The sequence below is a fragment of the Gymnoscopelus microlampas genome (assembly GCF_963454915.1).
Source record: "Gymnoscopelus microlampas genome assembly, chromosome: 21".
Taxonomy (NCBI): Eukaryota; Metazoa; Chordata; class Actinopteri; order Myctophiformes; family Myctophidae; genus Gymnoscopelus; species Gymnoscopelus microlampas.
The window spans coordinates 12,626,884-12,651,634 of NC_139958.1; the positions used below are offsets into that span (position 1 = coordinate 12,626,884).

Sequence of the window (24,751 nt, forward strand, 5' to 3'; positions counted from 1 at the left end):
CTGTATCACAATGATTGAGTTTTAAACAAAAAATACCATTACTTTTTTTTAATATTAATGTTATGGTATCAATAAAGTATTTGTGGTTTGCCAATTATTTGGGGACCCACTTGCAATACCCTCGTGGCCCACCATTGTAGCCTGGCCCACAGGTTGGGAACCTCTGTCCTAGTCTAAAGGTTGCACCCTGGACAGTTTCAGTGAGATGTTGCCATGGAGAACTGGGAAGCTGGCCACTATTGTACTTGTGAAAATTGTAATTCTCAGGATTCTCAGGTCTCAATGTCTCTGCTCAAAATGTTTGTGCACTTTAATGTTTAATTCTTATTCAGCTTCAGTGAGATGTTGCCATGTACAACATCCTCTGTTTGTACAACGTGTTCAGAACATCAGAACTCGTGCACGCAATCTGGCTTCAGGTCGGGTCTTGATCACTTCACCGTCATGTCTGTCTGTCTGTCTGTCTGTCTATCCCATCCATCCATCCATCCATCCATCTAATCTAATCTAATCTAATCTAATCTAATCTAAATTATTTTGCCATCAGTCATGTCCTGTATCTTTTGTCCGACAGGGTCAATCTTTGATGACAGCTACATTGCTTCCAAGTGTAGCTGAGGTGGGAAACTGCATGGTCCACACGTTTATTCATCTGACTGGCAGTAAATGTTCAAGGAAATGTATTGTACTTTGATGAGTGCATGGAGAGGGAACTGGTCTATGATTATTCTTTTAACTTACAATTCTATTTCAGGTTTGGGAACTCACACAATCATGTTACACAATTACTACAAGTTTTTCTTTTTTTGTATCCACTTTCTTTCAGTTGTATCTATAGTTTAGTATAGTTTACAGCAATTTAAACTAAATAAGATTTATATTTAAATGATAATAATAATAATAATAATAACATGAATAATTGAGCGATTGACAGCCTGGTCTGTGATTTTGTTCCTTCGTGGATGCTTTGACAGAGGGGTTGGCTGTTGAGCCATCACCTATAGACCCCTCTCTCTGTTTAGGTGTCATTTTAATGAGCTTCCTGACACTTTAGACACAAGCATCCAGGGGATTGACAGGCTACAGGTGCCAGCAACGCTCATCACAAACTATTTGTTCATGTAAGGAGGAATGCTTATTCTCTGACCTGTACTCATGTTATATCTTTTGTTTATTATTTCAAGAATAGTGAAGAATTGGGACAGCTGTTGCATATTGTTCAAAAGAAGGCATGTTGCCCACGCATTGCACATCTTTGGTATTTGACTGTCAATGGCCTCTGTACCACTTCTACATTTAGCATGTCTTCCTGGGTGACTATTTATAAACCCATACCCCACAAGTCTGAGAATCTAACACAGTGTCAGGTGTGTCTTCTGTATTACTACTGTGTTTCCCGGGTTGAGACCACACTTTACTCTGGAGTTAATGGAAAACGGCCCCCCATTGAGCTGCATGTACTGTAGCCTACTGGTGCAACAGGCGGTAACAATTTTAGCATATGCTACTGTCACAAGAGTTACATTTCGCAATGGAAGAGTAGGCTAGCGATTCTCGACTGTGGACTGGGGCCCACTAGTGGGCCGTGAGGGTATTGCAACTGGGCCCCCAAATGATTGGCACAGCACTACGAATGTAATGATAATTGAACATTAATATCTAAAAATAAAATTAATCAACGTGGTATAAAACACAATCAATCGATTGATTGATCATTAAAATAAACATGCTCTGAGGATACACATGGCCCTCCATCATGATGTTGTCTTTTGTTCTGTTGCCATGTTATGTTTTGATCTGTATAGCACTATGGTTTACCTTGGTCATTTTTAAATGTGCTCTATAAATAAACCTTGAGTTGAGTTCAGTCAGATGGTTGGGCCACGATTTTCGGCCCACCCATCTGGATCCCTGATCCAGAAATGTTTTGGAACCACTGGGCTAGAGGGACAACCTCCAACCACTGCAGATGGTTGGAGTACCATAGATGGTGTTCTATTCATTAAAATAAGTTCCAAAATGCAGCTTTAATTTTATGTTTTATGAATGCTGAGTTATACAAATGAGCAGCTCTGTTATATACAGTGGTGTTTGTCTTTGCAAACTGTTAATAAAGTATTCAATCAATCAATCAATCAATCACTTCTTTGGGATATTTGGGGATGAATATGGACTTGGGCACTATGGGATAACTGTGAAGCAGGCCAGTGAGGCCACTATTGTACTTTTGAAAATTGTAGGCCTAATTATCAGAAAAAAAGAACAATTTCTCTGCTCAAAATGTGTGTGCACTTTAATGTTTAATTCTTATCAGATAGCTATATGATGTTGTGTATTGATTGATTGAATACTTTATTAGCAGTTTGTAAAAAAAGCACAGGATGTATGATGTTGTTCCTGATGTTATAGCCTATGTCATATGTAAGTTAATTTTCCTGCTCTGATGCTCACTCAGAATTTAAACAGCGGATGTTGTGTTGCAGAGAATTGACTCGAGCTCAATAAATGTAGGCGTCAAAAAACTTTCTCCCAACTTTTCCTCCCTCCCGTCCCGTCCCCACAGCGTCCTAGCTCTGGTCCATAGCGATAAAAGGAGTTCTCCACGCCATGTTACTATCTAGCCGTTGCCCACACATCTCCGGTAGCACAGGCTGCGCAGCCTTTCGTCTGTAGTAAAAACATAATAATAATACACTTTCGCTGCAGCTACTCACCAAAACAAAGACAGTTTTAAGATGTTGAAAGCTTACTTTCCTTTGTAGGAACACTCGGAGCCCCCCACCTCACGTCTAAAATACACTTTTTGGCCAGAAAATAAAATATTACACCGGATGGGGGAAAAACATAGTTATTCCACTGCGCCCCCTACAGATCTCCATAATAGAAAGATTCCATTGACCAAATCTGTAGGGGGCGCAGTGGAGTGACTAAAACATTTTTCCATCTGGTGGAATATTTTCTTTTCTGCCCAAAAAGTGTATTTTAGACGTGAGGTGGGGAGCTACGAGTGTTCCCACTGAGTAAAATAGGCTTTCAACATCTTAAAACTGTCTTTATTTTGGTGAGTAGCAAAAGTCTATTTTTGTAATTTTTACTACAGACGAGAGGCTGCGGCCGCTGCGCCACCGGGGGTGTGCGGGCAACGGCTCGAAAGTAACATAGCGTTAAGGAGAACTCCTTCTAAAGCTATGGACCAGAGAGCTAACACAACGACCAATAACAGCGCTGCCTCGGGTTTCACCGACTCCTCTGATTTGCTCGCCCCCCCTGTCCCGCAAAGTGAGTGACAGGCGCGAGGAAGGGGAAAGGTTTGTTCTCCTCTCTCCCCCTCTGTAGGACTTCTTTTTGGGAAGGCCTCTCCTCCCTCCCTGGCTGCTGTGAGACCGTAAAGAGAAAGAGGGGGGCTGTAAACCACTTGACTGATCGGACGGAGTCTCAGCAGCAGCAGGATAGTCCTCCTACTTCAGACCAGGAGCGCAAGGAGAGCGCAGAGGACGAGTGGGTGAGAAGAGAGGGTGTCTCGTCCCTTTTCAACTTATATCTATCTGGAGGAACCCCCCCACTGAACAACTTATTATGGCTGCTTGAGAGACAACGATTACCCCCCTCTCTCTCGTTCCCCTGGCAGTTGTTATAGCTCTCTCCTGATCTAGAAGTTGCCATCATTCCCAATCATATTCAGTCGTTTCTTCGCCAGAAAACAAAGTTTTTCATCCACTTGCCGTGACTGAGCGGCTGGTCATGGATACCCATATAAGATGGAAAGTAAAACGGAGGACCTTAAGGGACGCTCAGATGACCTTAGCGGTGATCCTGCTTTTTGTCACATCGCAAGCAAGTTCAGGTAAGCTTCGGGGTTTAGTTTAAGATCACATTCTTTCTGCAGCACGACTCCTGCAGCCTGCTCGCCTCGCAGGCACGCTTTTTGGACCCAGAGCAACAAAAAAAGTTCCAGAGTCACTCCGCCCTCCTTCCATTTGAATTCATTTTTTGTTTTGTATTGTTTTTTTAATTCTTGGAATTGCCTCTTAAACACTTTTGTTCAGTTCTATAAACTGCCAGCCATGGCAGTAATTGGGACTATATAAGGGAGTTACTACTAAGGAGATGCATTCGCAATCTTTTGCTTTGGGATGAGCTGCTCTATGTTATATATGGATGAAGTTGATTTTCTGTCTCTAAACTTTTGGACATATTAGCCTATGACTTTATGTCAGAATAAGTTATGTCACTGACATCATCTATATGAGCATCTGACAACTGCATGCTTTTATAGGACAAGGGCAAGACACATTCTGGAGAAATGCAACAGTGTCATGTAGCCTAAATCAGCCTTAATTGATCAGCCTTAGGGCACAGTATAGCCTGCAATACAATTGGTATGGATTCAATGGTAGGCTATATCAGACAGGCTATATGTATTGTCAGATATCAACCATAAATAAATTAAGTGAAGTTCAGCTATGCTTTTTTCTAATGCACATCCATCATCAACAAGTTGTAATGGAGACATTGCTACTTATAAGCCTGTTATTTCCCCTTTTTGTAATACACATTGAAGAGAGGCTTGAGCCCAGCTCTCATGAGAAGGAAGGCAGGGTCCTAACTTGTCTTAAGTGGAAGGGTGGAGCCGCCTAAAGGTGCAAGACACAGGATGCAATCTGATGCATATAGTAATTCACAATGCAGTAGGTTATAATTCAAATACCCACCACTCTTTCACCGGTTGTATTATTAACACTTGTATGAAGCTGTTGAGCAGAACATCTTGGCATCATACATTGATAATAATTATCTTACTGATGCCCAAGTAAGGCTACAGATACAGTACATCCAAGTAGGCAGCTGTGTCCTTATCACTTCCAATTCAATACAAAGGGGCTTTATTGGTATGGGAAACATTACGTTTACATTGGCAAAGCTTATCTCTCATTATCTTTAGAGTCTGTTGCATAGGATTGTTTGGTTACCCTGTTTGAAGGCTGTTGACAGATTCAATGTTGATGTAATGCAGTGGCTCTCAATGTGGGGTCTGGAGACCCCCAGGGGTCCTTGAGGGGGGGGGGGGGGGGGGTCCCCAGCAAAATAAGGAACCCGCCTACAGTTTATAGACAGTTGTTGAATTCTGTACTAAATCTAATCTAGCACCTAAGATCTTCTCTTATGGGGGTACGACCTGGCACGATCACATCTTTTCAAATGGGGGGTCCGCAACTCAATATGTATCAATTTGGGGGTCCGTTTGACATGAAAATGTTTGAGAACCAAAGAATGCAATGCTTCTCAAAGTGCGGTTCAGGGACTCTCAGGGTTCCTTGTCGGGGTTCTAGAATAGACCCTTACAAGTCTGTAACTCTGACATTATACAAATGGAACCAAATGGACCCTAACGGGTCCATTTGGTTCCATTTGTATACTGACAGAGTTAAGGGGGGGGGGTCCTTCAAGTGTTTTAAGTTTGAGAAACACTGATGTAATGCATAATGGGTCAGGCTGGCCCTCATCCTCTACTAGGAGCTTGGTAGGTGGTCTTGTGTCTGCTGTCACAGCCCTGCAAGGTAAACAGATGGCCTGCCCTGTCCACATACCTCAATGGACAGACAGTACTATAGTCTGCTACAGCTGGGATAGATAGGACTGACTGTAGGTCTAAATAGGAATGTGATGACTTGTGCATGACTTGACCAGATGCTTGCTCACTTCATCTTTTGGATTGACTGATCAAAGTAACATTACATTATACATCAGTGGTTCTCAAACTTTTCAATTCCAAGGAGGACCCCCATAGACATGTAAGGGTCCATTTGAAATCCCCATAAGGAACCCTGAGGGACCCTTGACCCCACTTTGAGAACCATTACATAGATAAAGCATATAACTACACTTCTGGTGAATTTTCAATCTATATTGAGCTATACAATCGTTGCTTATTAACTGATTCAACTTAAACATCTGTGTAATGGATGGATGCAGGTCATTTCTGATGACAGAGTTGAACTGGAGTTTTTTAATGAGATTGCACAGTGACTCAGTCTTGTTTTATGCTGCTGGCTGGATCTAATCAACTCTTAAAACCCACTGAAAGCGACCAGAGTTTTGTTAATGATCAGTGATGGTGCTGTTTCTGCTACACATTCTGGATTACACTTCACACAACTGCTCGATTGCTAGCAACATGGGTTGTTCATTCCATTCAAATCATGTTCATTAATTAATTGGCTTTCACATCATGACATAATGTATGCTTTTCCTTTACACACTTTTGCACTGACTGCACAAGAATGATTTTGAAGTGTTTTAACCATTACATTTAAGATTTACCGCTTGTGAAAGTATCTATCCCACCAGACAGAGCAGGTAAACAGTGTGGTTATGTAGTAATTAGACAGAATTACCACACTTTGTCAGCAGTAAACGATTCCGCACCAGGTGACCTCTTTGCTCCACCTACATGTCCAATCATGTCCAAGCCAGGCCTCCATGTTTGAGACAGCATCACTAGTCACCTGGACCAATGGAAACCATGCATTCATCTGTTACTCAAAATAGACTTTGTTGTATAAATGACCAGATTCAGTATACTTTGCAGGAACCATAATTAAGCATTTGGATAACCAGCGGGGTTGATGTTCACATATGAAGCTATTCTAAGTATGCACATATCTGTGCTCATTACCTGAATAGTGCATGATATTAATGAGCACAGGGATGATGAAAGAATATCAGTATCGAGTTCATGGAACTGACATTCCAGCTTGGTATTCCATACATGCCACCCTGATATTAATTAAAGTTACTTTAGAGTCTGTTTAAGTCTTTCAGTAAGAGATAGTTTTTTTTGGTTCATATTGTGAACAGCAGAAAGGTCTTGTTCGTTGCCTTTAAAGCATCACTGATATTAACATGTCAGTTTTACTGAATTATTTGTGGTACTGTAAACCCTATTTTTCTTTCATCCTGAATAGTCTCCATATAGATTAACTGGCCCCACAAAGCCTTTCCTTCAGCGTGGCTTATGACATCACTGAGGAAACCCTTGTTTTAAATCCAAGTGGAGACTTATTGCCGCAGGAGGGCAATAAGACATGGGTTTCAAGGGGTCAGGGTTCAAAGGGTGAAGGTCGTGACTTTAAGATTGCCACCACTGTCAGGTTTACTGTTTCATTGCGAGAGAAGAAAGGAATGCTGTAGGATCAAAGATATCGAACAGACAGACAGACAGACAGACAGACAGACAGACAGACAGAGTAGCTTTCCAGTATTGCTTTTATGCTTATATTCATGCTTATCTCACTTTTTGTCCTGTATTGCAATTATATAAATGTTGTTACGTGGGTAAGAAAGGTCATAGAAGTAGGAAGCATACATTAGGTGATAAGACATGTCATTTTGTTTGTAGTTTCTGGGAGCTCTGACTAAACAATTCACATTTAGAAGCAGTTTATATTGACTCCATTTTCTGACTTTGTTCTGCTGAGATACCTGGTTTGAACCGGCAGTGGGTGCTTCTCCACAATGTTGCCTGTAATGTGTGGACCTTTTGATAGAGGTTAAAAGAAAAGTACACTGTTTCCCCTGAGTTGCCCCTACAATCAATGGAGCCTTTTCAGAAAGCTTCAAAAGCATTTCAAAGTTTTGTCTTTTTTCCCCCAGTTTGTTATGATTAATTAAGAAAAAAGGTTTTTTGAATGGCCTGTGTCAATAGGAAGCATTCCCATATGATTAGAAACCAACTTGTCAAACTACTTTATTCATCGAACATTTTGAAATAACATTCTTTGGATGCCATGTGCAGAATGAAAACATAGATGGATTGGTGCCAAAGCCACTGATGCCTAAACTTGAGTTGCACACGTGCTGAAAGGACCCCGATGTATATGGCACGGGGTCAGGACATTTGATTCACGATTAGTGATTTATGCTTTGTATCAGGATTTGAAATTTGTTTTTTCCCCTTTATGATCCTTAAAAAAAGGGAGAATAAGTAAAAAGGCCTTGTTGTTTCACTGCGCTCATTCACATCTGGATCCGATAAGCGCCATTGTGCCGTCTGCTCAGACCCCAAAAAAGGCAGAAAAAATGTGTTCCAGATGTTTTCGTCCCGGTCCTGGTGGAACAAGGAACTGTGAAAAAATACTGTTTCATTTTTCAAAAGGAAAATACACTATTCCGTGCTGATTTTTTAGAGACGAGTTCTGTTCAGTAAGAGTAGGGGAAAATAAAACAGCTGTAGTCCCTAAAGGTTTGTGAAGGTCTTAACAATAGCTGGCATTTCAGCCAGGTTTGCAGATTCGCGACCCCGGTCATTAAAAGGTTCTTTTTGTTTAAGGAGGCCAGCTTTATGATAGGGTTAACAGTGGAATACAACTGGTCCACAGCTGGTTTCTATTCATGAACCTTTTTACATCTGAAACGCTCCCCCCTCATGAATATTTCTTCACTGTCGTGCAGAAACCTTGTATCTCCATGTTTCTTTTTTTCCACAAAATATTTTGAAAATGTTCACCTATAATGACGTGCCCAAAATATGGAGGCCAGGTTGACAGTGGTTAAGTTTTATGAATATGTAACAAATGACAAGTATTAAGAGCTTAAGTTGTGACTAAATACTAACTACATTGGGTGCATTGGAACACAGGTTCCTTTTTTCCATTTCCTGAAATGTAACGGTATTGGACATAGAGATTAGTGAACATAGTGCACAGGTAGCACTATCTGTCTGCACTTTCAATCCTGAAGATATTGTCTGTAATAACCTTTAGCCGAACTGCTTTCACACATTCTTTCAACATTGAAAAGACCACAATTTATATTGTCTATTTTTGTCAGTTTCTATTTGTATTTCGGTATTGAACAGTAAACCTTAACAAAGTCAGAGCCAAAGCTAGCAGTGCTGATAAGCTCATTTCTTTTAAATTTCCGAAACATTTATTATGACAGTTCCGGAAAGGTTGAACTTTTCTAAAGTTTTTGCTGGATTAATGGTGAAGATATTGGTGAAGCTTTGATTGTCATGAAAGTACAGACTATAGAAACGGGTTTATTTGAGAAATCTGAATAGATTTGTCTAGCTTGTACCGACTCACTGCAAGTGATGAGTTGATATTGACCAGGACAACTGTACACTTAGATCAGTGATGTAGCACATGTTGGCAATGTCTGCAATAGAAAGACCACATCAGCTGAGCCATGATTTAGGACTGCTTCATTAAAGCTGATGGGCTTAACCACATGAACCCTAGCGTCTCTATTCTGGGGCCAACGATTGGCAAAGCCGATCAAGCTCACAATGTGCCACAACGCAATGCGCTGTGAGTTGGCATTGTTGTGTTGGTGTAGAGGGAAATAGGGGCAGGCCTAGTATAGACCCCTGGGGGGCTCGGGGGGGGTCTATGCTTTTAATGATGCTGATAAAGCTTCGTCTTGGCTCATGCACGCTGATTGCTGTTGCAAAACGGTAATTACAATGTTATTTTGCAATCGCATAATTCGATAGCATGTTAGTTTACTACACTGTAATTGATGCCAATCTCTCCGGCTTATGACAGTTGATCCCGCCCTTACAATAACAATCATCAATCATCCAATGATTCTATGTTGCACACAAGGGAGAAATAAGTACAGTAGCTAGCCATGCCACAAGTTGCCCTTAAGACTTAAGTGCTGCATGGATGGATGCTCTGTGGCCAGCACCCCTCCCCCTGATCTCACTTACTCAGTAATATACCAATACATATGTATGTTCTTAATCAATATAGAATAAAAAAAATCAACTGATGATAATATTATACTAGACAAGCTACCAGCAGTTATTGTGCTGACAATGCGCTGCTTTGCAGGTTCTGGTGCCCAGAATTGGCCGGGTTATTGTGTGGTTGATTACTGTAATGACAAAATCATTGCTTATGCAGTTGTAGGAGAATGTTGTGCTTTGGGTACCAATAGCCATGGCCATGGCCAGGATACTGGAATAATCTCAACCTCTGAGACTGACTTGGTCAGACAGTGGTGTCAGAAACAAGATGATGTAACTCTCTTTAAAAATGTTAGATTGCTATCACTTGCCCCTATCATTTCTCAGTGAATAATATCGAGTGTGTTCCACACGTAATCTAAGGCGCTATTGGGCTTTTTAGTGGATTATTTCTCATTCACATGAAAGTGGGAATCTGGGAGCTCTGTTTAGCTCCATCAGATAAGTGGTGTGAAAACGTGGTTTCTTCTTGTGTGTGGCTCTGCTGTCACCATGGTGAACAGGAAGGAATCTGAGCTAGCCAGACTGTGGAGGGAGACAGTGACCCTGCAAATTGCACGTGCCACTTAAGCCCATAAATGCAGGCATTGTGGAAAGGCCTGCGGATCTTAAACATGCTTTATTATGACTATGAATCAGATCTATTGCCTGATAACTCTGCAAGTGATATGATACAAGAATATGCAGGGAAAAGTCTGTGTTTAAATCTGCGCTTCCGGAACTTATTTTAATGAATAAAAAGTCATATGTATGTTAATGTGAAATAACAAGTACATCTGCAGTGGATGGAGGTGGTCTCCGTACTCTTCCATTGAGACATCTATATTCTGGTGTCAGGTTCCGAGGACACAGGTCTACTGGTTGACAAGTACCACCGCCTGAAGCTCATTAGTGCAACATCTCCCCTGGACAAGCGGGTATTTTGTCTTGCCAGAGTGGTAGAAATGTTGTCTCTCATGCGAGAGATGCAGGTTCTAATCCCAGTTAGGACATAAAATATGGGAAGTCTGTTGGAACTGTTACCCCCGCTACCCGAATCCGGATAAGCAGTTGAATATGGTTGAATGGATGGATGGAATATATGGATTTCAGCTTTAAATTAAGATTCCGTTTTCTCTTCCAAGGCAGTAGGGGGGTTGTGTTATAAAAGTGATGTGAACTCGTTGCCCCCCCCCCCCCCATTGGTGCAGCAGTGGCACCGCACGCTTGATTTGAACTCGGTTACTGTGGGTTTTCTCTGAAAAAGTGTTTTTGAACACGAAGCAGTTGTTTTGGCATGGCAGAATGTCTGCTGTTAAAAAATGGAAATTTTGACGTGAAATTCCAACACGAGTACATCAGCAGAGTAAAAAAAAAGAAGAGTTTCTTCTCGTTAATGGGAATTCTTATGTCACATTTTCTTGCCGTTTTTCTAACAATGTGCGTTGTTAACAGCATGTGGTCTGTGAAGCAGTCCAGACTAGAGGAAGCTCAGGTCCAGTCTCTCAGAGACGCGCAGAGCATTGCTTCAGATGGGTAACAGTACTGTTCTGTGTTATAGGGTATTATAATCACCCAGCATGGAAACCGATGGATGAGTCATGTTTTCCAACCGCAGTCCCCTTCCTCAGTATGGGCCTAGCCACAGCCTGGCCAGTAGAATTACTGAGCACAGGCAATTTTCTCTACTGGGGGAAATAGGATGATTTGCCTCTATGGTTTCTCCAGAAACTTTAGGCTACTTCATTCATAACCATATTCAATTTTCTTTCTTTTTTTACTTTATTAGGTGATAAAGTAATGGAAGTTAGAATGGAAAGACTGCATAAGATTCAGACACACTACTGGTTTATTAGCTAGTTCAGCAATCAGCATCCATGCTACAGTAGATTTGATTTAGCTTGTACCGTATGTCAAACCAAGAGCCAAGTTCTTTGATCACAGCAACTTGAATGGAACGGAAATCAAAATATAATGACGGCAAACCAAGAGTTCGGTCTGAAGAAGTATAAAATAATGAAGGAAGGGACAGTGAGTCTGAGAATTCTGTGGCATCAGAAAAGTAGATTTCACAAACCCTATACTTAGTTGATCAGAGTACCTCAGGGCTCTATACTAGGCACCCTCCTGTTGTCTCTCTACACCAATGGTTCTCAACCAGTGGTCCTTGAGGGGGTTCCAGATGGTCCCCAGTTAAATGATGGAGAGTTGGTAACCAAATGGACCCTTATAGATCTTTAACTCTTGAGAGCGTGAAATGAAACCAAATGGACCCATTTGGTTTCATTTTACACTCTCAAGAGTTAAATTATTGTTAAACATCTGCATTACTTAATTAAATAATTGTTATTTTGATCAACGTTTGCCTGTCATCTCTCCTATGGTACCAACATCAATATAGCATGGAATTGTGGACAAAATCTTATCCAACGATAACAAAATATTAAAAGTCTTGGGTCTGAGAGGGTCTAATTCTCATCAAATGGTGGTCCGTGGCTCAAATGCCGAATAAATAATGGCCCTTGCTATGAAAAGGGTTGAAAACCACTGCTCTACACTAAATAAACCAAAAGACGTGCATGTTAGGTAGACTCCTGCCAGTGCCCTTGACCAAGCTACTGGCATTGCATCCTGGAGTTGGTCTCTGAGCGCTCACGAGACGCGTTGTGAGCTTGTAGATCGACGTTTTTTTGCAGAATGTTGGCCCTCAGAATAGAGATGCTATAGTGTTGAAGTGGATAACGCCATTCATTGTTTTGAATTACTCTCTTTCATGAGATTAATTTAACCACTTAAACCCTCTATACTTTGTACCCACAGGGCTCTCTGTATTAGGTTCACTCCTTTTTTTTCCATCTACATCTCTTCGCTGAATATAGCTGATCACAATGCGTGGCAACATGACGACACGTTGTGAGCTTGTAGATGAGCTATTTTTTGTTGACTGTTTACACCAGAATAGGGCACTTAGGGTTCAAGTTGTTAAATCCTGTCCTCATTTTGGTGATAAGAGGTACAGTATATGATGGATATATATGACAGTGACCATCTCCAAATAGTATTGGCTTTGATGTCTATTCATACAGTAACCAGATTTTTAACCAAAAGCAGGGTTAATGTAATTTCATCAGAAGCAGGAAGAACAGCATTACTAACCAAGCACATTTTGTTGTGCTTAATTCTAAATAGGTTATATTTTGCCAGTACTCATGTTGACATATTGTGGTAACCACTCAAAACCTCTAGACCAGGGGTCTTCAACAGGGGGGCTGCCAAATCTTTGTGTGATATGATTTCCTTTTTTTTTTTCATTAACCACTTGAACGGACCCTAGCATCCCTTTTCTGAGGAGAACTTTAGCCAAAAATAGCAGATCTACAAGCTCATTGTGAGCTTGTAGATCTTGCTATTTTTGGCAAAGAGGTATGATACTGTAGAGGGAAAAAACAGCAGACCAAGTAAAAAAAAAAAGTTTCATTTCATCTGCAACACAATTTTATACAATATAGAGGGGGTCCCTGCTTCATATCTCTCTCAGCTAGGGGGTCCTTGGCCTGAAAAACGTTGAAGACCCCTGCTCTAGACTTTTGTTGTTGGCTCTGTACTTGGACCGCCACCAAAAACTGTCAATCTATAAGCTCACAACGTGGCTCATACATTGCGATGCATTGTCCGCTTGTAGATCTGCTATTTCTGGCTAATGTCCCAGAATATGGATGCTGCGGTTCATGTGCAGATGCAGTTTGAACAGATGTCTTAGGGATTGTTTTTAGTGGCTGAGTGACAATAATTTCCTGGAAAACATCTGGGGGTCATTGAGTTCACCGATGATGACATGAAAAGATTTGGTCTTTCTAGAAATGGATAATGTTTACACGTATAGTTATAATCTTTGGGAACATTATGTAAGCAATTAGGGCTACAACTATCGATTATTTTCTTAGTGATTATTCTATTGATTACTTATTGATTACAATCTACACACACACACACACACACACACACACACACACACACACACACACACACACACACACACACACACACACACATTCACTCACACACAATTAATTACTGGAACACAATGGCTCTAGTGAATGAATAAAACATCAGCCACCCCTGTCCTCATCGCTGGCTCTATGATTGCCAGTGTTTGCTGATCTATGCAGAGATAAATTGGCAATCATTGCAGTGACAGTAAGAAAAAACAAAGGAATGATGCAACTGAATTCCAAGCTGCTATCAGTTAATGTTGGCGTCCGGCCGTGACCAAATACAGTACAATGAGGCACCTAGAGGTGTACTTAGTAGAGCCTCTTCAGTATCCTCTGGTGGACAAATGACAAACGGACAAGCAAGCAAACAAACAAGCAAACAAACAGATTGTATTCATTGTAATACTTTTGCATTGCCTTGTGGCTTAGTTAAGAGCCAATTCTTCATGACAGTGACTGTCTTATCATGCCCTATTCCCCTTGTAATCCCCCAGTGCCTCCTTTAGGGGACGATCATACCAAGAAGAGTCATTACAGACGCTGCTGCTTCCAAAAATGTCCATGTAGGCAGGTGACATTGGGCAAAAATAATCTCAGAGAGCACCTTGGGAGCAGTGTCACTGTTATCATCGATGTTGCCCTTCGCCTTCAGCTCGCTGTGGTGGAACTGAGTTAAATCTGCAGTGTGCTCTTATTTTGAAAGATGCATACGGATAGCGACAGGAAGTAGTTCCAGCGGATAGTCTGCTATTGCTAGGTTGTTGTGTGTGATGTTTGTTTGCTTGACAATAGAGTGAGACCCCAATAAAGGCAGTGAACTTAGCAGCTAACCAGCTGCTGGAATCGTTAACGCACAAGATGACACTCGCTGGGGACTATCTTGACACCGCTTATGCTGATAAGTTTATCCTGATGACATTTCTGCGATATGCTACTGGCTAGCTACTATTGTGGCTAAACAGTGTTGAAAGTGGGGTCAACACTAGTTGGATCAACTTATGTCGCAAAGTTTTGTGGCACGATATTCCGTTACATGGAGGATAAAACCTACTTATATTGATGGCTCCCCTCTAGCACCACTCTTAGGCCAAAAATCTCACTCACATACAAGATCTCTCAAAGTGTAATGGATGGATTTCCATGACTTGCTGAGCACATTCATGTTCTGTTGAGAATTAACTATAATGATTTTGGTAACCCCATGACCCTTGCTCTACCCTTAGGCCAAACTTTTCAGTGGCACTAAATGATATCTCTAAATCTAATGGGTGGACGGCCATAACATTTGCTGAGGGCATTCATGATCCTTGAAAGATAAACCCTGACCTTTTGAATGACCCCCTGGCCTTTAGTGCCTCTCTCAGGCCAAAATGTAATCTTTGCCCACAATATATCTCATAATCTAATAGGCATGATATTGCAGGATGATGAACTATAGTGATTTTGGTGACCCAATGGCCATCCATTGGGCATGATTTCCAGTTAGATGTTATGATGTTATTGTTGTTATTATGCTATTGTGTCATGCGTAGTCATCCAACAACAGTCAGGGCAAAATGCTGGCGCAATAGTGGAAACAAAAAACATGGAAATGTACAGTAGTCCTTAATTGAGATAGCATGAGACCAGGATAGATGGCTATAAAGGAGAATAACATGAAGTAGGAAGTTAGGAACTGGGACAACTGACAAGAGAAGAAAAAATAATGAAGGAAAACACTGAATAGTACTCTACACAAAGACAGAGAAGTGTTGTTATCACACTGATGATGTGCTTGAAGAATGCTATACAGTGTAATGTTTCTACAGTTCTGCTGGAAACCAAAGCACACTGTCGAGGCGGGAGTCATTCTTTCCATCGTAGTTTACAGCAGACATCAGACAATGATTTATCTTTGCTGTGCTGAGCTGTAGGATGTGAAGTAAACCATCTGTCCCACCACTGTTAAAGCAATGAGTCCAGCTTAAAGGCCAACTTCACAGATTTTTTTTTTTTTACGGCATGTAGGAGGAGGCAGAGAGACGTCTGGAGGATCTGTTTGTGTGAGTGTGTGCGTGTGTGAGTGTGTGCGTGTGTGTGTGTGTGTGTGTGTGTGTGTGTGTGTGCGCGGTTTATGGGTGTGTTTGTTTGTCTGAGGTTAATCTAGCAAACCACTGGACTCAATCACCGTCAAATTCCACATGTGTTTTATATTTTGTGAATTTAATTGATTTGATAATGGAAATGGAAGTCAAAGGCAGTTGGAATCTGACTGAAACCTTGCCCACATATCGTCTCTGTTGGGTGGAAAAAACTGTTACTTTTCAGGATTCAAATTCAAAACTAGCAAAAGTAGCAGATCTACAAGCTCGAAACGTGCCGCTTGTGGATCTGCTACTTTTGACGCTGTAGTATGATCAAGTAGGGCGTTAATTTACTAATGAACAGAAGAATAGAATATGGAGATAAGAGGTTTCTACCCGACAGCAACGACATGGAGTCACACATTATTCATTTCATAGATACATCCTACTGCAGGTGACTGACGTCATAGACTGACACCATCCAGCCATGTCGCTATTAGTCTCTATCTTGCTTTTAACTCTCAGTGCTGTTGTTGTTCTAATGTGAGGACGACGTGAAAATGTGACCTATAGGTCCAACACTACCCCATGTGTTGTTGTGTGTGTCAAGAGTTCACTGTCTCTGGCACTGGAACATCACCATAGCCTCAGGCTGTCCCACAAGTATATGCAGTGTCCAGCTGCTGGGTGCAAACTAACCTCGCGTCACCAGGCTTTCCACCACGGAGAGAAAGCCTGGTATTCATTCTAAAACTGAGCCGTGTGATCCGGTTCGTAAAATAAAATAAAAACGTTGTTGTTCCCCACATAATGCGAGTCAATTAGTTTAGTCTCACTGGTCGCGCTACGAGTTAGAATAAAAGATGGACATCCCAAACGACGACACGATTACACCAAACTAAACACATTTTAAACTAGGGGAATCATTTTGGAGGCCGCCTGATGAATTTAAGTTATTTCCGCTCCAGACCGGATCAAAAACCCGAACATTTTATTGATCCCAGGCTAGTTGCAAATAGTTGCCAGCCGGCAGTATAGTAAAAGGGTGTGTGGATGGGGGGGGGGGGGGGGGGGTCTTCCATAATGGCAAACAAACATGGTTTATCACACACTTTATTGTTGGAGTCTTGAAATTTGCTGCCAATCATTGTCACAACACACTTTTAAACATCATTTATATCGTTGCTGGTCTGGCAGAAACCTTGTATCGCCATATCTTGAAAGTGGTTTACTCTGTCTGCGGGGTTTATACATACTTAACCAATGAAAAGTATTAACAAGAGCTTGTGACTAAACCATTTCGTGAACAGTAACGGTTTTGGACATACTAGGTTTCCGCCCTGCAACAGCAACGATGTGGTAATCGTTGTGCAGCTTATGCAAGGCCTCTATTACTTTCGAAGTACTACTAGGACTGCAAAAACGGGAGCCAATAGCAATATAAGCAAATAATGTCAATTAATCCCTATTTCCATTGTGGTTGTCATAGTTCTGTTGTAGTAAACAACACCAAATAAGTTAACCAGCAATAAGAACAGAACAGTTTGACCGTACCACCAAATTGCATGCATGTGTCTTTGAACTCTACTGTGGCCAAGTACGTGACACACGCACCATTAACATTATAAATACAAGTTCACGCACTGAGTGAACGTTTCCAGTAGACAAACAAACGAGCCGTATAAGCCTCCAATTCAATTCGATAATCAGCATGACAAGCGAGCTTGCAATAACCCAAACATATAAAGCCGGGTTTTTTTCTTTTCTTTCATGTACTGGCTAGAAGAAACACAGTGTCTTGACATGAGAAATGTACTTTATTAGATGGAACACACACACAATCAATCACAAGCGTTAACTATATGGTCAGACCCTTTCAAACTCAAAACGGCTTGTTAAAAATGTCAAAATACTTGGAAGAGTTTTGAACTCTCGTAATGCGTGTAGTCAGACGCAAATTACCAATGGTGTGCTGGATAAATAATGTGATTGGCTGTACTTTGCCTGTACACCTCATTGTCTCCGTCGGATGGAAATCTCATGTCCAAAACCCAAACTGTTACTTTTCAGGATTAAAATTCCAAAGCATCAAAAGTAGCAGATCTACAAGCTCGAAACGTGACGCTCCGTGCCGCTTTTCGAGCTTGCGGATCTGCTACTTTTGATGCTTTTGTGTGACGCTAGTATGATCCAGTAGGGCATTAATTTATGAAAAAAACACAATTAAGTTAGAATATGGAGATATTGATAGGTTTATCCCCGACAATAACATTATGATACAATGGAACACATGACATGAGAGAAGTGAGCTGATCCCTGCATGGTCAACTTTTAACCTATGTCAGCACCTGCACCCTTTTCTTAACCGGCACTGTGGTTTCTGAGCCATGTCCAGATTGTTAGCATGTTGTAGTAATGCTAATGGGAATGAATGGTATCAGTTAGCCTTGACCCTGCTACTTCTGGCGTCCTTGTACGGGCCACAGCCGTCTTTGAACTCGGCCTTCATTGTGACCTGAATCTGTACACGCACGCATGCACACACGCACAAAAAAAAACTATTTGACCAGAGGAGACCTGCTCTAGTCTGCACCAGTATCGTGTGTGTGTGTGTGTGTGTGTGTGTGTGTGTGTGTGTGTGTGTGTGTGTGTGTGTGTGTGTGTGTGTGTGTGTGTGTGTGTGTGTGTGTGTGTGTGTGTGTGTGTGTGTGTGTGTGTGTGTGTGTGTGTGTGTGTGTATGTATACTGGGGCTCTATGCAGTGGTGGAAAGTAACTAAGTACATGTACTCAAGTACTGTATTTTAGGTATATTTTGATGCCAATATATTTCCTACTTTTACTCAAGTAAATTTTGATTACCGGACTTTTACTTGTAACAGAGTGTTTCTACATTGCAGCATTGATACTTTTACTTACTGTAAGTAAAGAAACTGAGTATTTTTTCCACCACTGTGTGTGTGTGTGTGTGTGTGTGTGTGTGTGTGTGTGTGTGTGTGTGTGTGTGTGTGTGTGTGTGTGTGTGTGTGTGTGTGTGTGTGTGTGTGTGTGTGTGTGTGTGTGTGTGTGTGTGTGTGTGTGTGTGTGTACTGTGGCTCTATGCATGTACAGTAATGTCTGACTGCTTGTCTTTGTGTCTGTTGCCTGTGTTCTTTATCTTGTCCGGTGTTTCCTGTTATTCAGTGATTAGTGGCAGAGGAGGAGGTTCTTCCCTGGGAATGATCTCCCTGCTGGACGCTGTCCCTCATCTCATGATGAGCATCGTCACAATCGGTACTGCCAGGTTTTGCGATAGAAACAAGCGACCAGGTCTTAATGAAAACAAGCCCAAAAAGAAGCTACTATTAGGTCACATTGAACAGCAACTTAAAAAGCAACCACACTTTAGAAACAAGCACACAAACTCGAAAAAAACAAACAAACAAAAAAACACAAACTCGCAAATACCAATATTTACAAGCGACTTTACAGAAAAAACAAGCCCCAATGGACATGGCAACACTGGTCAGAATGGGTTGGTCATATCCAGGGCAATGAGGGCATCGCGTTTGTAAACAAAACGCTCTCCTCTGAGGCTGCCCCTCTCATCACATGTTCATTTAACTCTCAGAGGGTACAGATGCAACCAAACAAACTCGTAAGGGTCCATCCTGAGGGTCTCTCAGAGTTACAAATGGAAACATTAACACTGAGTTTCCAGAGTTTGTTTAGTTTTTGCCTGGTATGATTGCTCATAATAAGCCTGACTGCAAACAAAACGCTGTCTTCTTTTCCTTGTCTCCTCCCTTCTTAATTTTAGCGTAAATTTAACGTTGAGAGAGGGTACAAATGTAACCGCCTGATCCTTCATAAGCCTGCTTGCAGGCTGCAGTCACAATGCCAACTCCTCAGCATGTTGCTATGTTACATTTAGAGTTATTGTGGGTCTGACCTTTTGTGTCAGACTTTGCTGTGTGTCTGTGTGTGTGTTTGTGTGTGTGTGAGACTATGCACATGTATAAGACAAACTGAATGAACACACTGTACTGAGTGCCAGTGAATCAGGTTAGCCGTGGTGTTGTAAGTCAATAAGGTTTAAGCTAACGTGTGCATTCATGCCGTAGACTAGAGCATCTCTGTGTTGATACAGTTAATCTATGTGTGCGTGCGTGTGTGCGTGCGTGCTATGTGCGTGTGCATTTGTGTGCGCGCACGTTTGTATATGTGTGTGTGTGTGACGTGTTCCACTTCCATGCCAGGAAGTCCGTAGTTTATGTAATACGTTTAATGTAGCAGACATAATGACTTCTGAATAATTGTCTGGACTGGTCACATGAAAGTCATAACCAACACCTTAGGGTCAACGCAGATGGAATTGTGTTTTGTGTTTTCGGGGAAGGCGAGAGAGGGGATAGGATGAGAGCAGGCCGATATCTCCCACGAATGTTGGTCAATATAGAGACTTAAGATAACGCTTAATATTATAAAGGTATGCATTTAATATACTGGATGATCCTAAAACGCTAAATGTGATTAGCCTTTAGTTTTTCCGGAAGTTGCATGCTAAGCTTTTGGACTTAAGCCCCGATTTATACGACTTATTGTCGTACAACGGCGTTTCCCGTGCCGGAAATAGCCGATCTACAAGCTCACTACTACACGTCACGGTGCGGCACGTTGTGCACTTGTAGACCGTCTATTTTCGGCACACAGGACAACCATCGTACGATGGAGCATATTAGATTAGGCATTAGAGAGCCAGCGAAGCCGGGGGACCATGCATGCGATTCCTCCTGCACAATTTGACTGGCAGGCTCAAATTCCACCGCACACGTTACTGCTTGGCCTCAGTCCAAGTTGGATAACACGGCGGGGGTTTTGAAGTCAAGAGCCCCTGACTTCCAGCTTCCCTCCCCCTCCTTCTCCTCCCACCCCGTCTGAGATGCACTCTAGGAGGTGGAAGTCTCTCATTGGGCTTAGATGCACTTGATTCCCGGAGAAGTAGGGTCCTCTCTGTGGCTGCTAATTACTTGCTTGTCCTCAGCACCAGGTCAAGCATGTTGCCTTGCTACAGGACCCAGGCTCCTCTCGCTCAAAGAGAAAAGGGTTAGGAGGAGGATGGGGGGGTCAGTGAAAAACGGAAGAATGTTAATCTCCCCTCTTCTGTGGAAAAGTCCTAATTCTTGTTGTCTAGAGCCCGGCTGCTTCTATTAAAAGAGATGGTCTAGTCGAGTGTCACTAAACTGTGTGTGCGTGCGCGCGCGCGCGTGTGTGTGTGAAGTGGTTGAAGGCGAGCGAGGGGTGGGGTGAAGGGTTTCAGAGATCTACAGTCCTGGCAGCGGGCCGAAAACAGAAGTACGGGCCTGACACTAGCGCTACTGTTCACATTCAGTGACAAAAGGCACTGCAGACGGGAAGGGAGGTGTGAAATAGGGCGTGGAGAATATTTTTCAAAACCACATCGTGCCTCCCGGGCTTCACATTACCAGAACACTGTGGAGAAAATGTGATTTTACACTTTTTACAGTATTTTTCACTTATATGTTTTTTTGGGGGGTTTCTTTTTTTTAATGAGTTCATTACTCTTTTCATTGCTGCCACCTCATGAGTCCAGCCCATGTCTGGCAAACCAGACCCATAAAGATCTGAAAACAAAGTTAACTTAAACTCCCTTAAAACGCACAGAAATACACATCTCTTTTTGAAGTTCAAAAACCTTAAATTTGTTAATTTGAGGTGACTCTGTGTACCACCCATACATCCAAGACTTTTAGTGTAAGTGGTTCCAAGGACCCACAATGCTATAAAGTTAGAACTATATAAAACCTTTAACCACTTGTTAATTTGAGTACTGTATGTTAATACAATATAACTGAGGTGGTTGTATTTGATCTGCTTGCTCTTATTTTGAGAAATGTAGGTCATGTGGTTGAGTAGTGACCAATACTGCTTGACAAGTAGTCCTGCATGAAGCTTAAAAGGCAATATGTCCGCCGATCAAATAGGCTTTCTGTATTAGCAAGTTCACAATGCATCACGATGCGATGCGTTTTGAGCTTGTTTTATTTTAGCCATGAGATGTTTTTCAGCTTGTAAATCTTCTATTTTTGGTATTAATGATGAGGCCACCGAAACATTTGATCTTCCACGTCCAGATGTTGAGAAACAGTGCTCTAAGAAAAGACCCATTTGTGTGTTTGTCTATAATGATGTCATCACTTTGAGCCCATAGCGAAACGCATAAGTTCATGGCCTAGGTCAAACTACAGGTTCAAGCACGGCAAGATCAATCTTTCTATTTCCAGAGCAATTATTCTTTCCCTGTCGGCGAGCTGGTTATTCAGAGTCATGAACAATGAGGGTTTGTTCGTGCCCGTTCATAACCTTTGCAGGTTACGCTGTAAAGCCAAATTTATTCTCTGTCGCACGATGGTGTGTTGACGTGCCGAGAACGGCCGAGTATAGCGGACCTTCGAGCTCACAATGTGTCGCGTCCGCAATGCGTTCGTCTTCTGAGCTTGCAGGTACACCGTTGTCTTGCGACAAAGTCTGAATCAGGCTTTCTGGTTTCGATGGTGGCAGTCGTTCAGGTCATGTCATAATGAGGACCCCAGCGTGGTGTTAGTGACAGCTGTGTGTCAGAGTTGCATGGTTGAAAACAGGAGTACCAGGTAGACAGAAAGATGGTCTACAGTGCTGTATGCATAATGTCAGAGAGAGTGAAAGAGCAACACATAGGCATACACATTACTTAGTAATATTTGTTCAACATTCAAAAACACACTGAGGAGCAGAGCCTCGATTTCAATGGGGCAGAGAAACATGAATTATAAACATAATAGAAAAACAGTACATTTTCACACTGCAGTTTCTTCAAAGTAAAGTATGTTGGGCATAGAGCTTTTCCTATGGCAGAATGGACTTTAGGAAGCTGATGCGAGCCAGTCCTGTCAGCAGGTATGATGAACATGAACATTCCACAGAAGAACTGATGAAAGAAAGGAGGGTCTCAGACTCATTGTGCATTGCTGTAGCCCCGGGTTTCCAGAAGGTGGCGTACCCATTTCCTGTTGCTGTTCAGTTTCCCATAGCTTCGTTTGATTGGCTTGGCAGCAGATTTGAACCGGAAACGTACAGTATATAGACGTAAAACTTAAGGATTGTGCCTTTAAGCAGGGCTTTGTGAATGAATAAATATCTGATGTTTTTTCAGGCAGAGAGGCCTAACCAACTTTAACATAAAGGACCACTGATGACTACCACAGTTAATATCAGCTGTAATACTGTATAAATAATACTGTATTATTACAATATTATTTGAGCTTTTATACGTGACTTAATGAAAGCCAAGTGGGGTCCAAATGGACCTTTATGGGGCTGTGACTCATGAGAATGCACGAATGGAACCAAATGGACCCTTACGGGAGAGTTATGGGGGGTCCGTGGCCCACACTGGGGGTCCTTTGGGGTCCTTCAGAGATGAGAAAAGTTTGAGAAACACTGTAAATACAAATGCATGTTGTATTTATTAGCTGCAGCGACGCTGCTACCCCCTTGGAGGTAAGGAGGTGCGGTCAGGCTTGTGTTTGCTGAGGGAAAAGCAAAGCTGAGGTCATGTTGGTTCGTCTTGTGCCAGGCAGCCCAGAGGAGCTAGCTGGTCTCTGGAGAGAAACACATGCTGTAAGTAGGCAAACATCTCCCGCGTAATGGGTGGGATTGAGAGCCTGTGCCTGTGGCTTCGGATGTGGTCAGCACACAGCTTCCCCTGGAGGGTCAGACGTCAGGCGTGTGATTGAATATATTTCCCCCAAAATGTTTTCACAGTGTCACTCTGTATGAGGCAAGACGTATACAAATGGGTCTGCCTGCCTGTTTGTCTGTTTGTTTGTCTGTCTGTTCGAGGAGAATCTTTGCAAACTGCTGGAACGATTCCCACCGTATTTCTTTTGCACGCTGCCAGTAGGCCAAGCATTTTTTTGATTTATGTTTTTTTTTTCACACAACTACAAGTGGTTGTTAAGCAGGAGGTAATTATGCGGTTTACATGTGTTAAAAGACACCTGGATGTGTGTTTGTTGCCTGAGGTCATTTTCTTCTGGACAGTGATAGTCTAAAAGTTGTTTCATCCACCGCCCTGCCCTCTCTGGACAGTGATTGATTAATGTATTAATTGATTGCTTGCATGCTTGCTTGATTGATTGATTGATTAGACTGGATCAATTCAGTTTGCAGGTTGTTGATCTGGTCTGGTTCTAGAGTGGCTACAGAAACAGTGTGTGCATGCATGTATGTTACACACAGTACCAATTATAGGATGACAAGAATTAAGATATAGGTTAACAATATAGCAAGCAACATAAAAGTTGAGTTAGTGTCTAACCTGGCCATCTGCACCTTGGACTGGGTTTGTCAGGTGTGAATAACTGCAGCCATCCGTAGATAAAAATAGAGGCATAGGTATTGTGTGAATTCTATCACCGGTAGAAGGGACGTATAAATAAACGAAGAGACTTACAGTAGAGATTGGCACGGCCGTCTGCACTTGAACCCCTTAAAATCTGTGCAATGCATGATGAGGCTGGTATTATATTTTGTGCCGTCAATATCATGTCATCCTACCTTGTCAGAATGCCTGCATTGTTATCCTGATGCGTGAGAGTGAATGCACGTCGCCACTTTACCGGTGCCATCATGTCAGTGCGTGAGATACGGTGCTTTTACATAAAGCCTAGTTCAAACCAAAGACTTGCGACGCTATCATGAAACCGTTGCTCATCACAGCAACGAGCCGAGTTGAAACTTGTCGACCTGGTAAGCATAGGCCATAGTGTATGAACCAGGTGAAGAGTTATTTCCTCCCCTCCCCCTGCTGTCATGTAATTTGCTAATTGACCCTTTCCCCCATATGACCCGTGGTTGACCCACGGGAGTATAGGCCCTGTGGTTGGTTTTTAGACCCACTGGGGCAGAGATCTCACTTAAA

At 42.1% G+C, this 24,751-nt stretch overlaps 1 protein-coding gene across 2 annotated transcripts in view; it reads left to right on the top strand.

Annotated features, from left to right (window-relative positions):
- The first annotated feature begins 3,387 nt into the window (after positions 1-3,387).
- The window catches only part of col5a1 (procollagen, type V, alpha 1), a 146,543-nt gene continuing 125,179 nt past the window's right edge, over positions 3,388-24,751 (top strand). For both annotated transcript variants that reach the window (XM_084047612.1, XM_084047613.1), the window contains exon 1: positions 3,388-3,844. In XM_084047612.1, coding sequence (XP_083903738.1) covers positions 3,742-3,844 — 103 coding nt within the window. In that variant the 5' untranslated portion in view covers positions 3,388-3,741. The remainder of the gene's footprint in view (positions 3,845-24,751) is intronic.